This window comes from Ahaetulla prasina, chromosome 4, assembly GCF_028640845.1.
Source record: "Ahaetulla prasina isolate Xishuangbanna chromosome 4, ASM2864084v1, whole genome shotgun sequence".
NCBI lineage: Eukaryota > Metazoa > Chordata > Lepidosauria > Squamata > Colubridae > Ahaetulla > Ahaetulla prasina.
The window spans coordinates 108048989-108066275 of record NC_080542.1 but is presented as its reverse complement, the minus strand read 5'-3'; the positions used below and the strand labels follow the sequence as shown (position 1 = coordinate 108066275).

General features: G+C 23.6%; 1 protein-coding gene across 1 annotated transcript in view; it reads right to left on the bottom strand.

The window, feature by feature from the left end:
• The window catches only part of SNX13 (sorting nexin 13), a 152797-nt gene that overhangs the window by 61701 nt on the left and 73809 nt on the right, over positions 1–17287 (bottom strand). Inside the window, exons 5-8 of the mRNA XM_058182742.1 lie at positions 9607–9634; positions 9141–9242; positions 8464–8552; positions 1548–1631 (exon numbers count right to left, since the gene is read on the bottom strand). Of these exons, the coding sequence (XP_058038725.1) occupies positions 1548–1631; positions 8464–8552; positions 9141–9242; positions 9607–9634 (303 nt within the window). The remainder of the gene's footprint in view (positions 1–1547; positions 1632–8463; positions 8553–9140; positions 9243–9606; positions 9635–17287) is intronic.

Sequence of the window (17287 nt, the reverse complement as noted above, 5' to 3'; positions counted from 1 at the left end):
ACTATTTAAAAGAGAAGATCTGTGCTCCAGCGGTTTGAATCCTATCACAGTGTGACCTCCTGTTACTCGCAATTGAAAGCATGTAAAATGCAATAAATAAAGAGGCACCACTTCGGTGCGAAGTAACAGTAGTCCGTGTTTATGCTCTGTCCTACATGATGTCATGCTGGCCACTTGACCACAGAAACATCTTCAGACAGCATTGGTTAAATTGTCTAGAGATGGTCATAAGTATCACCACCTAAAGTTGGATATTAGCACAGGGGTGTCAAACTGGATTTCTTTTGAGGGCCGGGTCAGCATTGTAATTCTCCTTCGCGGGCCAGTGGGGGCGAGGCGAGACGGGACAGATACCTCCTGCCGCACCCTGCTTGCCAAAATGGGGTACGGGGGGGTCGCACACAGCCCCCTGCGTCATTTTTGCCCTCTGGCTTCCAGCAGCACTCTGCCAGTCAAAAATGAGCCACACTGAGGCTGACTGAGACCCCAGTGTGGCCCCTTTTCGGCCTCCACGGCCTCCAGCTGCACTATGCTGGCCAAAAACAGGCTGCACGGAGACCTCCATATGGTCCATTTTTGGCCGTCAAAGTGCTGCAGGAGGCTGAAACGGGCCGCAGAGGGCCTTGGAGGACCTCCACACAGCCCATTTTTGGCCAGCAGAGGCACCGTGGGCCGGTCCTTTGATATTTCCACAATCTGAGAGGTCATAAGTGTCAGAGTATTTGTCACCTATGGAACTATCTTTCTTCACTAATTGTTAAGCCTAATGTATCCAAATTCTGTATCTCCAATTTCTTATTTAGAAAATATAAACAACAACATACAAATATAGGTATTCCTCACTTACCAACCACTCATCCAGTGGTTTTTTTAAACTTATAATGGCATTGAAAACAAAGATTTATGATTAGTCTTCAAAGTACCAGTTTCCCCATGGTCATATGATGTTGATTTGGGTGCTAGGAACCCATACACATTTATGATGGTAGCAGCATCTCACTACCTTCACAGTCAGCTTCCAACAAGCAAAGTCAGTGAAGAAGCTGACAGAAAATGGCAAGTTGTGGTCATGTGACATCATACTTAATGCTGTTATTTGTTTAATGCCCTTAGCAGAACTGATATTCTAAGTCAGCTCAGTCCTGTAACATGATGCTAAATGACTGTACCACTTAGTGGCGGAATTGCTGGTCCCTAGTGTGATTAACAAGAAAGGACTATCAATAATAAATATGCATTTGAATTTGAAGAAAGATTGGGTTTACCTTTATACCACAAATGCAAACATGCATTCATACATATTTATCTATTTATCTCTCTAACCATAGTTATCTATTTAACTATCCACCAACTATGTTTTAGCTATCTGTCTGTGTATCTTTCTATTCTCTATCTACCCATTAGCTCCAGGATTATTATTATTTTTTTCTGAGTCAATATTCTGCTGGTTTCAAGAATAGGAAGCAGCTGAAGTTGAGATATATTTCAACTGTTCTGTTCAGCTTGAAAAATATTGGGTTTGGCTTTATGATTTTTAAATAACTTACCATCCATATGAAATGCTGATTAATATAATCAGGATCACTGAGCTGATTTATTAATGGAAGAAGAATTCCTTGAGAAAGGATTTCCTGAAAAATAATGGACAGTAAAATTAGACTACTATTTTATATATATATATATATATTGCAGAATATTACTTTTGATTAAAGATCTTGCCAAAATAATTTAAAAACCAGCTAAATCCATTTATCCTTACAGTCAATTGAGATGGGTGGCTATACAAATTGAATGAATAAATGAATGAATGAATGAATAAATGAATGAATGAATGAATGAATGAATGAATGAATGAATAAATAAATAAATAAATAAATAAATAAAATTTTCATATATTTTGAAAAATACATTTACTATTACTTTAAGGATTATTTTTAGTATGCAGCAGCCAGTGTTATGTTTTCAGATTTGTATCCTTAAGTAAGCACAAGCATAGTTTAATTCTCAGTACCAAAGCCAATAAGAACATAATTAAAACTGATATCCTTTTTCATGACTCATCTTCCATTGCAATTTAATAATACAAAGAATGGCTTCATACACTGTCCTCATGTTCTATGGGCACTGCAATGCTGACATAGTGATGACTACCTAAAATAAAAGACAACTCAGTACATATTGGTTCTTTAATTATTTGAAACCTCTACTACCCTGATTTCAAATTAAAGAATCTATACCTATATCTTGGCCTTGAGTTACTAATTTGAAAGTTTCATCCAAAATATGAGATTTATATGAAGGAAAGAACATAAATGCTGAAAAAATGAACAAGAACTAACATTGCAAGAAAATATGAAAGATCTGAGATATGACCATAATATTGAATCTGAACTAACTTTCCTTCTTCTTCAGAAGTTTATGACAATCCTGTATTCTTGAAATACAAGATATTTATATTTGGTAACTGTTTGTTCAGAGCTCTGAAGAAAGTCTACTATCCAATTCATCCTCGCAAAAGACAATGGATTTCAAGACAAACATATTATCCATGATAACAATAAAGAAATGCGCTGATACAATCCCATTTCATCTCCTTGACATCATAACAGCAATTCAGGGGTGTCAAACGCAAGGCCCACAGGCCAGATCCAGCCTGTGATGTGGTCAGATCTGGAAAATGTAAGGAGCCAGCTCATGTCACTTCAACCCAATGCGAAGTCTACCCAATACGAAGAGAAAACTTGGGCCAGCATGGCTTTGGCCCGCTCTACTCAAGAGAAAACATCGGGCCAGTGTGGCTTCAGCCCGGTCTACCCAATGCAAAGAGGAAACATGTCAGCAGTTTGGGGAGTGGCATCAAGCTGGTCACGCTCACCCAATTGGCCACATGCAGTGATTGGTGTCAAGATGGCCACACCCACCCAGTTAGCCACATACACCCAGCCCCCCAAGGTCAACCACAGCCATGATGCGGCCCTCAATGAAATTGAGTTTGTCAACTCTGCAGTAGATAATAAAAAATAGCCTGGAAAAAGGCTAATTTTGTTAGTCTCTGAATCTTAAGTCAGGTCAATGTAAAGATTTTTTAACAGCAGAATCTCATGGATATTTAATACAATAATGATGTAATGAAGATAACTACATAGTTTCCATCCTAAGAAAACAGGGCAAATAAAAACTAGCTTTCATTAATATTTTGTGCAATAGATTAGGTAGAGATAGCCTACTGCCACCTGGGCTATCTATTTTGCTCCAAAAAATTAGGCTACCTTACTGAGCAAAAGACAGATGACAGAAATGTGAACTCTGAAGCATTTCTTCATGATTATAACAACTAATGGCTACATATCAGTAATTGTTAATTAATAATGAAACCTCTAATGGTACTATTTTAAAACCTGGATTTTTACAGTATGAATTAATTGTAGTGTGAGATACTATTAAAAATGAAAAACAATAATATTTTATTCTATGCAAATCAATATCAAATTACAGTACTCCTCGTCTTACAACTTCAATTATGATCAGAATTTCAACTGTAAGTCGAAATATTTTTTTTTTGTAAAAAGTTTTATTTTCATTTTCCAACAACCTATTCAATATACAGTCTCTTATTCAACATTAGTCATTAACTTTCATTTGTTACTTATTCGGACCTGCCCAGCTACCACTTCCTTCCTTAACAAACCTTTCCTCCTCCTTTCTCTACTTTCTTCTACTTTCTTCATCCTTCCTCTCCTTCGCTTTTCTACATCCTCTCCTCCTTCCCTACTCTTCTCTTCCACCCTTTCTAACCCTCTCTCTTTCCCCTTTCTTCTTCCTCTCCTTTCCCCCTTTTCTACCTCTCTCTTTCCTACCTACTTTCTTCCTTCACTCACTCTTCTCCCTTTCCATTCCCTTCTGAAATGGCAGCTGAGCATCCCCGCTTTCATTTCAAATTATTTCTATTTCTTAATTACATATCTTCAATCATTCCTTTACATTGATCCTTCATCTCCCCCCCCCCCACCCCCCGAGACTTCCCAGAACAAAGTACAGGGTATAAAATTAACAATCATAAATTAAAATACAACATAAGTCAAGTCCATAGTCACTCCTCTCTCTAAGACCTTAACTCTCCTTCCAGAAACAAAAAAGTACATTCTTCTTCCAGTCCATTATATATCAGTCCATTCCACTCCTAAAAACTTCAGAATCCTCCAACTACATTAGTATTTCCAGTTCATCAATAAAATACATAGTTTTTAATATCCAATCTTCATCAATTAACACCAAATATATATCAATCCATTCCACTCCTGAAGTCTTCAGAATCTTATAGTTTTTAATATCCAATCTTCATCGATCAAGACCAAGACAATATTCCATCTTCCAGTATTCATCAGAAATTCTTTTATAATATACCTTTCTTCCTTAAACAGTCTCCCAAATATAATTCATATTTCCAGCTTAAATTCTTAAATTTTTATCCAATCTCCAAAAATAAACAATATTCTATCTTCTCATATCTTTAATATCACTTACATAAATCAAATAACATTGCTAATATTAATATTTCTTCAATTTACCTTACATCTGTCAAATAACATTATTAAAATTATAACTTATATCCAAAATATATCAATTATAACAATTAAATTCTATTTAACCAAATACCAACATTACATCCATAAATTTTCTATCTGTCCTCCAAAAGTTAAACAATATTCCATCTTCCAGTATTCATCAGAAATTCTTTTATAATATACCTTTCTTCCTTAAACAGTCTCCCAAATATAATTCATATTTCCAGCTTAAATTCTTAAATTTTTATCCAATCTCCAAAAATAAACAATATTCTATCTTCTCATATCTTTAATATCACTTACATAAATCAAATAACATTGCTAATATTAATATTTCTTCAATTTACCTTACATCTGTCAAATAACATTATTAAAATTATAACTTATATCCAAAATATATCAATTATAACAATTAAATTCTATTTAACCAAATACCAACATTATATCCATAAATTTTTCTATCTGTCCTCCAAAAGTTAAACAATATTCCATCTTCCCATTCCTTTATACCTCACATATATCAAATAGTAACACCTTATAACCAAAATAAGTCAGTTGTAAAAATTAAACCCTATATATATATAAAAAAAAGAAAATACCATCAAAATCACATCTTAAACATTCTCCTTCCCCTTGTCTTCTATCTTACACATTTCCTTACACATTTTCCACCATCTGCTCACCAATCAGCTTAACATCTAACAATAAAGAATTTCCAATCTTTAATATATTGGTGTAAAAATCTCTTGTTTAAAAACTTATTAAGAAAAGATAAGCCTCCAAAAGTTCCTATAAAAAAATAATAAAAAAAATAATAAAATTCCATATTTGAAATGAAGAAGTTTGCAAGATTTTAATAGTTAGTTCTGTTTGCTTAAGAGCCATTCATAAACTATAAAATCTACCAAAGAGAAAAAAAATTCAATAAACTTTTCTTCTTAAACATTGTAATAAAGAAAAAGGTAAAAAGAAAAAAAAATCATTAACAATTCTTGTTCATTCCATTTAAAAAAGTAGCTTGTTATGTTCTTCTTCCTTTGTCCTTTTAAAGTTTCACTTTCCTTTGTATATTGCAAACGCCATTTTAAATCCACTCAAGTTGAAAGTTAGTTCAAAGGAAAGCTATTTAAGAGCTGAAGTTAAGATTTATTACTTGCAAATTCTTGCTAGTCCTCCTACTTTGTTCTGTCTGTGTTGAGTTCTCTTTAGAAATAAATCTTGGCACAGAGATGGTCGCGGCTTCTCGTTCTGTATAAACAGAAGCACCCTGGGCACGGAGCTTCGTCAGGCTAAAGGGGAGCTCTCACCCTTCGATCCCCTGGTTAAATTCCAGGGGCTCCCGGGCAGCTCTACCCAAAACCTGACCACTCTTCCCTCCCCCTTCACCCGGGGGAGAGAATTCCAAACCGTTTGACAGCCCATTTATGCTGTCAGGGACGATTTGACGAAACCCAGGGCAGACGATCCCAAAGGAACGTCCACGAAGCCTGCGTTGCCAGCGGAAGCCCCCCTGTAAGTCAAAATTTTTAGTTTATCATATGACTTGACACAATTTTACAATCATTTTTATTATGATCATTAAACAAATTACTGTGGTTTATTACATAAATGATTAAGTGAAGTTAAGTGATTAAGTGAAATGAGTCAACTCATACTGGCTAGAAAGGTCGCAAATCATCATCACATGAATGCAAGATATTGAACCGGTTGTAAATGTGAGCTGTTTGTCAGGCATCTGAACTGCAATCCTGTTACTAAAGGGATGATGTGACTAGGGTCAAAGGCAGGTCTTAAACCACTTTTTCTGAGGCAATTGTAACTTAGAACTGTGGTTGAACCAATGGTCATATGTCAAGTGGTTCTACTTGCCTCAGGAAAAAAAAGTCTGATAAAATATTTGTGTAGTTTGCTATTGCATTTTTTCAGAATATTTCCCAGTTTCCCAATCTATTTTACAGCTTTATTGTTTAACATCATCCCATCCAAATACTAACCAGGTCAGCTCTTGCTTAGCTTTTCAAGATCACCCAAATTCAGCTAGATTACTTTCAAATGAAGATCATATTATGGACTTGATTTTATGAATTTTAGGAGATATCAGATGTCCCAAGCACAATATACATTTTAAAGAGAGAAGGATGCTGATATAGAATTAAAAACTTACTTAAGAGGAAGTTGTGTAAAAAATATGTTTAAATTGAGAAGATTACTGTAGTTATTAAGTGGTAAAAGAAAGGCAGTAGAGCAATGGTTCTTAAAAATATGATGACAAAATAATTGATTAGTGGTGGGAGAACTGGAAAAAAGATGATTATTATAATCATTTTATCCTGTCTTTTTATACATATAATTCTTAACTTACTACCACAATCAGAACTGGAATTCCATTCTCTAAGCAATTTGATTGTTAAGTGAGTTATTACATGACCAGACTCAACAACCATTTTTACTGCAGTTGTTAAATGAATCACATGGTTAAATGAATCATAGATTCGTTAAGTGAATCTGACTTCCTCAATTAACTTTGTTGGAAGTGAGTTGGGAAAGTCACAAATCACTGAAAGGTGCTACAACCATTGTAAATGCAAGCCAGTTGCCAAGTGCCCAAATCACAATCATTTGGTTGTGATATTGGCATGTAACACAACTTTGAGAATGGATTGTAAGTCACATTTTCCAAGACTGTCATAATTTAAAACTGTCATTAAATGAATAGCCCTAAGACAAGAACTCCTTCTGTATAGAAGTGGCTGTATTTTGCAAAACACAAAACAAAATATACTCTATAATTATTAGACTGAAATCTAATAATTTATACTCTTAGCCTTGTGTCATTTAGCATGAAGCAAAAGCATCTGTTACATGTTTTCTCATCACTGTCTTTCTTTCAGGGTAGATGGGACAAAACAGGAGATTTCAAATAAATATTCTACATGTAACAAATCAATCCACATAAGCTTCATTTAAACAGAGTCTCCTATCCCAAATGTATTAGTGGTTGTAAAAGTAAATACTTTGGATATAGATTGCTTCAAGAGAGTGCAGGGACAACAACTCTGCATTTGTAGTGTAATATGTGACCAATACAGAGTTTTTCTCTTCATGATATGGGGAAAACAAAAATAAATATGAAAGCAATAAATAATAAATATATAGTGGATAGCAAAGTATCTAAAAACATTTTATTATAAATTGTCTAAAATATTTCAGTGACACAAGTCAAGCATAGAAATATTCAACTATATAAAATATACAATATAAATAAAGGCCCTACAGTCAACCTGGATTGATGTCAGATAAACTACATAAAAAAATAACCATAAAGCAGAGAAAACTGAAAATAAAAAATTACAAGGTAGCCTGGCTCATAAATATATACATAAATGTGACTGAATGAGAACATGAAGGTAGTTTTTTTTTAAGGAAGTACAAGTTATTTTAAATAAAAGGAATGATGAACACACAATAGTTATCCATATGCTTATATACAGTTATGTAATATGTCTAGAATTATTAGATACGGAAGTATTAGAAATAGCAGAGAACCAATGCATGCCTCCTGTATTTCCAGGCAGATGCTTCTTGCCTCAATCAGAGCTCCTGTTCAAAATATGGCTCAATATCATATTGATATAAAAGAATGAAGAGAAAATAACTTGGTCAATTTCTGGGACTTCTTTGAAAATAAGTTCTCAATTGCAGACTGCCCATTTTATTTTTATATATTGTTAATGAATATTGTATTTAATATTTATTTTAAAATTATATATTTTATTATATAAATACTATTTATATAATATAAATAATTAAATATTTATATTATTATATAAATATTATGCAGCTCTTAGGCTAAAGTATATTGGATTACTGCAGTCATATAATATGAAATTAAATTTACCCTGACAAAATATCTCATGATCTTGTTCTGGAAGTCCCCGGGAGGTAGCAATAAATACAGTAAAACTTCACACAGATCCCTTAGGAATCCTAAAAGTACAAGGTAAGAATGTGTATCAAAATCTAGTAATATCCATCTATCCACCCACTCATCTACCAAGTTTTTACATATTTGAAATATCATTGATGATTTTAGATGTATAGCCATCTAAACTTTAGATAAGTTTAGTTATAGGATTAATTTGAAACATTTTGCAACATTTCTAAACTAGCAGAGAAATAGTATATAAATATGCTTCCTTTCTCCAGCAGTAGAATTAAATGTTATATCTATGATATAAAAATGCTTATTGGTCACCAAACTATCAATACAGATGTTCAGTCAAATCCAGTAATTTCTTTTTCCCTTAAATAGTTCACTGCACACTTCTAATTTTTCACCAATCATACAATCCTATTCTTTCATTTAAAGTATATAATTATTTTATAATATAGTAAAATAATTATATAGTCATATAGTTTGAACATAATACATATTAAGAGCTAATATTTTTATGCTACGTTAATTATAATGTTTTAAAGCTTAATAAAAAGTTATCTATATCTATAATGTAGAATACAGGTGATGATCAGCACGTTTCATTTAAAGCATAATTAAGAAAGAAAATAATCATATACCTTCTTCATCTTTGGGAGATGTGCAGACTAGATCACGACAGATGGTCTCTTCCATTTCAACTTCAACTTCAAAAAATGTATCTACAAGATCTTCTGCTCCATCTACACCAAAATTGGAAACTTGAGCAGATTTTATCTAGAAGAACTTTAATCTGCAATAATCCTTATTACTGAAGTAATTGCATTCAAATTTCTCCTCCTTATTAACATTTGTTATTTTAACATTTATGTACTATTTGTATATGGTTTAGTAATTTAATTTTCTTTTCCTACATTTTCAAAGGTATCCAGTTGCTAATGAAGAGACTTACTGTCAATTTTGAAGAGTACATTGTATGTACAGCTGTACTGCAATTACAATATATAGTGTAGGTAGTGCCTTCCACATCAGAGTCAAAAGACAGCAAGGAATATGTTCTTGTGTTTGGATGTATAACACAAAGCAAAAAAGAATAATAATTCTTACTGGTTTTTGTGCAGTAGGAAGCAAACTGTTATTTGCTAGGCTGTACTGTATTGCACATCCTGTATTTCCATTTCTTTTTAGTTACTTTTCAAATCATGTGAAGATGGCCAAAATATTCTACATTCAAGACCAGCAATTCACGTACTCTACCCCTTCAATATTTATTTTATTTATTTATTTATTTATTTATTTATTTATTTATTTATTTATTTATTTATTTATTTATTTATTTATTTATTTATTTATTTATTTATTTATTTATTTATTTATTTATTTATTTATTTATTTATTTATTTATTTATTTATTTATTTATTTATTTATTTATTTATTTATTTATTTATTTATTTATTTATTTATTTATTTATTTATTTATTTATTTATTTATTTATTTATTTATTTATTTATTTATTTATTTATTTATTTATTTATTTATTTATTTATTTATTTATTTATTTATTTATTTATTTATTTATTTATTTATTTATTTATTTATTTATTTATTTATTTATTTATTTATTTATTTATTTATTTATTTATTTATTTATTTATTTATTTATTTATTTATTTATTTATTTATTTATTTATTTATTTATTTATTTATTTATTTATTTATTTATTTATTTATTTATTTATTTATTTATTTATTTATTTATTTATTTATTTATTTATTTATTTATTTATTTATTTATTTATTTATTTATTTATTTATTTATTTATTTATTTATTTATTTATTTATTTATTTATTTATTTATTTATTTATTTATTTATTTATTTATTTATTTATTTATTTATTTATTTATTTATTTATTTATTTATTTATTTATTTATTTATTTATTTATTTATTTATTTATTTATTTATTTATTTATTTATTTATTTATTTATTTATTTATTTATTTATTTATTTATTTATTTATTTATTTATTTATTTATTTATTTATTTATTTATTTATTTATTTATTTATTTATTTATTTATTTATTTATTTATTTATTTATTTATTTATTTATTTATTTATTTATTTATTTATTTATTTATTTATTTATTTATTTATTTATTTATTTATTTATTTATTTATTTATTTATTTATTTATTTATTTATTTATTTATTTATTTATTTATTTATTTATTTATTTATTTATTTATTTATTTATTTATTTATTTATTTATTTATTTATTTATTTATTTATTTATTTATTTATTTATTTATTTATTTATTTATTTATTTATTTATTTATTTATTTATTTATTTATTTATTTATTTATTTATTTATTTATTTATTTATTTATTTATTTATTTATTTATTTATTTATTTATTTATTTATTTATTTATTTATTTATTTATTTATTTATTTATTTATTTATTTATTTATTTATTTATTTATTTATTTATTTATTTATTTATTTATTTATTTATTTATTTATTTATTTATTTATTTATTTATTTATTTATTTATTTATTTATTTATTTATTTATTTATTTATTTATTTATTTATTTATTTATTTATTTATTTATTTATTTATTTATTTATTTATTTATTTATTTATTTATTTATTTATTTATTTATTTATTTATTTATTTATTTATTTATTTATTTATTTATTTATTTATTTATTTATTTATTTATTTATTTATTTATTTATTTATTTATTTATTTATTTATTTATTTATTTATTTATTTATTTATTTATTTATTTATTTATTTATTTATTTATTTATTTATTTATTTATTTATTTATTTATTTATTTATTTATTTATTTATTTATTTATTTATTTATTTATTTATTTATTTATTTATTTATTTATTTATTTATTTATTTATTTATTTATTTATTTATTTATTTATTTATTTATTTATTTATTTATTTATTTATTTATTTATTTATTTATTTATTTATTTATTTATTTATTTATTTATTTATTTATTTATTTATTTATTTATTTATTTATTTATTTATTTATTTATTTATTTATTTATTTATTTATTTATTTATTTATTTATTTATTTATTTATTTATTTATTTATTTATTTATTTATTTATTTATTTATTTATTTATTTATTTATTTATTTATTTATTTATTTATTTATTTATTTATTTATTTATTTATTTATTTATTTATTTATTTATTTATTTATTTATTTATTTATTTATTTATTTATTTATTTATTTATTTATTTATTTATTTATTTATTTATTTATTTATTTATTTATTTATTTATTTATTTATTTATTTATTTATTTATTTATTTATTTATTTATTTATTTATTTATTTATTTATTTATTTATTTATTTATTTATTTATTTATTTATTTATTTATTTATTTATTTATTTATTTATTTATTTATTTATTTATTTATTTATTTATTTATTTATTTATTTATTTATTTATTTATTTATTTATTTATTTATTTATTTATTTATTTATTTATTTATTTATTTATTTATTTATTTATTTATTTATTTATTTATTTATTTATTTATTTATTTATTTATTTATTTATTTATTTATTTATTTATTTATTTATTTATTTATTTATTTATTTATTTATTTATTTATTTATTTATTTATTTATTTATTTATTTATTTATTTATTTATTTATTTATTTATTTATTTATTTATTTATTTATTTATTTATTTATTTATTTATTTATTTATTTATTTATTTATTTATTTATTTATTTATTTATTTATTTATTTATTTATTTATTTATTTATTTATTTATTTATTTATTTATTTATTTATTTATTTATTTATTTATTTATTTATTTATTTATTTATTTATTTATTTATTTATTTATTTATTTATTTATTTATTTATTTATTTATTTATTTATTTATTTATTTATTTATTTATTTATTTATTTATTTATTTATTTATTTATTTATTTATTTATTTATTTATTTATTTATTTATTTATTTATTTATTTATTTATTTATTTATTTATTTATTTATTTATTTATTTATTTATTTATTTATTTATTTATTTATTTATTTATTTATTTATTTATTTATTTATTTATTTATTTATTTATTTATTTATTTATTTATTTATTTATTTATTTATTTATTTATTTATTTATTTATTTATTTATTTATTTATTTATTTATTTATTTATTTATTTATTTATTTATTTATTTATTTATTTATTTATTTATTTATTTATTTATTTATTTATTTATTTATTTATTTATTTATTTATTTATTTATTTATTTATTTATTTATTTATTTATTTATTTATTTATTTATTTATTTATTTATTTATTTATTTATTTATTTATTTATTTATTTATTTATTTATTTATTTATTTATTTATTTATTTATTTATTTATTTATTTATTTATTTATTTATTTATTTATTTATTTATTTATTTATTTATTTATTTATTTATTTATTTATTTATTTATTTATTTATTTATTTATTTATTTATTTATTTATTTATTTATTTATTTATTTATTTATTTATTTATTTATTTATTTATTTATTTATTTATTTATTTATTTATTTATTTATTTATTTATTTATTTATTTATTTATTTATTTATTTATTTATTTATTTATTTATTTATTTATTTATTTATTTATTTATTTATTTATTTATTTATTTATTTATTTATTTATTTATTTATTTATTTATTTATTTATTTATTTATTTATTTATTTATTTATTTATTTATTTATTTATTTATTTATTTATTTATTTATTTATTTATTTATTTATTTATTTATTTATTTATTTATTTATTTATTTATTTATTTATTTATTTATTTATTTATTTATTTATTTATTTATTTATTTATTTATTTATTTATTTATTTATTTATTTATTTATTTATTTATTTATTTATTTATTTATTTATTTATTTATTTATTTATTTATTTATTTATTTATTTATTTATTTATTTATTTATTTATTTATTTATTTATTTATTTATTTATTTATTTATTTATTTATTTATTTATTTATTTATTTATTTATTTATTTATTTATTTATTTATTTATTTATTTATTTATTTATTTATTTATTTATTTATTTATTTATTTATTTATTTATTTATTTATTTATTTATTTATTTATTTATTTATTTATTTATTTATTTATTTATTTATTTATTTATTTATTTATTTATTTATTTATTTATTTATTTATTTATTTATTTATTTATTTATTTATTTATTTATTTATTTATTTATTTATTTATTTATTTATTTATTTATTTATTTATTTATTTATTTATTTATTTATTTATTTATTTATTTATTTATTTATTTATTTATTTATTTATTTATTTATTTATTTATTTATTTATTTATTTATTTATTTATTTATTTATTTATTTATTTATTTATTTATTTATTTATTTATTTATTTATTTATTTATTTATTTATTTATTTATTTATTTATTTATTTATTTATTTATTTATTTATTTATTTATTTATTTATTTATTTATTTATTTATTTATTTATTTATTTATTTATTTATTTATTTATTTATTTATTTATTTATTTATTTATTTATTTATTTATTTATTTATTTATTTATTTATTTATTTATTTATTTATTTATTTATTTATTTATTTATTTATTTATTTATTTATTTATTTATTTATTTATTTATTTATTTATTTATTTATTTATTTATTTATTTATTTATTTATTTATTTATTTATTTATTTATTTATTTATTTATTTATTTATTTATTTATTTATTTATTTATTTATTTATTTATTTATTTATTTATTTATTTATTTATTTATTTATTTATTTATTTATTTATTTATTTATTTATTTATTTATTTATTTATTTATTTATTTATTTATTTATTTATTTATTTATTTATTTATTTATTTATTTATTTATTTATTTATTTATTTATTTATTTATTTATTTATTTATTTATTTATTTATTTATTTATTTATTTATTTATTTATTTATTTATTTATTTATTTATTTATTTATTTATTTATTTATTTATTTATTTATTTATTTATTTATTTATTTATTTATTTATTTATTTATTTATTTATTTATTTATTTATTTATTTATTTATTTATTTATTTATTTATTTATTTATTTATTTATTTATTTATTTATTTATTTATTTATTTATTTATTTATTTATTTATTTATTTATTTATTTATTTATTTATTTATTTATTTATTTATTTATTTATTTATTTATTTATTTATTTATTTATTTATTTATTTATTTATTTATTTATTTATTTATTTATTTATTTATTTATTTATTTATTTATTTATTTATTTTACCATCCAGGGTTATGAGTTCTGGCTGAATAGAAATTAAACAAGAAAGCTTTTCTACAGAAGGCGCATCCGTCTTTGGCCAGTGATTTCTGTTTATGCAGGAATCCAATGCTGTACTTATATAACCAAAATGTTCTAATCCCTCCCTTTAAATTCCCCTGCAATTGCCTCTGTTCTCCCTTTTAAAATATACACGGTATATTATAGGTAAAGGTTCCCCCGCACATGTGTGCTAGTCATTTCCGGATCCAGGGACAGTGCTCATCTCTGTATCTAAGCCGAAGAGCCACTATTGTCCAAAGATGTCTCCATGGTCATGTGGCTGACATGACTAAATGCTGAAGGTGCACGGACCATTGTTACCTTCCCACCAAAGTGGTCCCTATTTTTCTACTTGTATTTTTTATGTGCTTTCGAACTGCTAGGTTGGCAGATGCTGGGACAAATAACGGTAGGTCACTCTGTTATGCAGTGCTAGAGATTCAAACTACTGAACTGCCAACCTTCTGATTAACAAGCTCAACATCTTAGCCACTGAGCCACCTTTTAAGGTATATTATAGGGTAGCCTAAAATCAGAGCAAGGATGAAGAAACCAGGGGAAAAAAAACAGTGGGGGAGCACTGTAACTAGCAGTACAATACATGCCATGTACAATATGCTATTTATCTGTAATGTAAACAGAACAGTGATTAAAGAACTTTTAGTGGAAAAAAACATGGTGTACCTTCTGTGTTGCTGTTTTTTACTTCTGGAACAGCATTGATCCCAAGGTCCATATGGCCATGACTTTCAGGCAAGTCTTAAAAACCTGACTCTTCCAGAAGGCATTGTATCAGGAATGATTTGTGAATTCCCTGATTTAGTATTTGTTTCAAATTTTCATACTCTCTGGATGCTTGTCTATTAAGTGAATCATGTGGTCAATAGGTGAATCTCACTTTTCCCACTGACTTAGCTTGGAGAAACCAGTAGGAGAAACCAGTAGGAAAGGAAATAGTGATCACATGACCCCAAGACAATGCAGCAATCATAAATACATACCAATTGACAAGTGCCTGAATTCTGATCACATAAATATGGGGACATTACAACACTCCTAAGTGTGAAAACCAATGATAAACCAGCTTTTTCGCAGTGCTGTTATAAATTTGAATGGTTGTAAAGTCAAGGACTACCTCTACAGTTTTAAATTAGGGATGAGAATTTCATTTTGTCCATATTTCTGAACAAATTAATCTAATTATTCCTAAAAATATTTCAACAGGTATAACTATGCTGTATTCTCTTCTGAACTGAAGTGGAACTGAATGGATATTAATACATGAATAAAAGACCTGGAACTGTCATAAATCAATTCTTACATCCTTAGCTTGAATCCCACAAGATAAATGGAACAATAGTTCTTTTAATTTTCTTTCTTAAGTATGCTAACTTGATTGTGTATGTATGCAATCTTCATTTAATTTCCATTGCCAGCATCCCAATATAACTGTACTAATTTGAATTCTTTTTTCAATTATTCTCTTTTGCCTTTTATGTTTTCAAGGGATTTCATATAGAAATATATTCTAGTAATAGAAATGAGTGCAGCTGCACTTGCCCCATGGTGTTTTGGATTTTGCCTTTCATTTTCCAAGCATTTACAACTCCATATTTTCTGATTTTTCATATTTTAGAAGTTTCAGAACTTGAACAGGAGCCAAAAAGTGTAGGAAATGATATATTTTATAATGATCAGTACATTTATATTGGCAAACACCATTAAGTGTGCTATGTTATATGCATACTACCACAGTGTTTCTATAATTTACCAAGGGACTATTTTGTTTGTTTTAATTTTCTCAGAATCCTAGAATTAAGGGCCATACATAAGAGCACAAAAGTGTCTACCGTTCCTCTCCTATTGTTCCCTTTCATTATATAAAATTAATATAGTTGTTGCATACCTTTTGCTTATATATATGTTTTTATGATGTATTGTTGTTTTATATCAATGTTTGTGTATACTGTTGTGACAAAATAAAAAAAAATTAAGTTATTTAAGAGGGTAATATAATTTGGATGGGGACAATGTATGAACCTGCTAGAATATTGCACCTTCAGTAGATTTTTAGAGCCAATATTTTGGAGTTTTAAAACTGCTCTTTTTATCCCTGTTTGTTAGAAGCAATACAAGTTCCACATATTTCTTCCATGTAGAGCATTTTCTCATGCTCTACACTAATTTCCATTAAATTATGATGTTCTGTTCTCTCTTACAACAGAATGCATTGTTTGAAATTTCCATTCCTGATTTGTTGCAATCCACCTGTGATAATTTTATATTTACTTTAGTTTAAATATTAGCTTCTCCAATCATAATTTCTGAGATGAGATAAGAGGT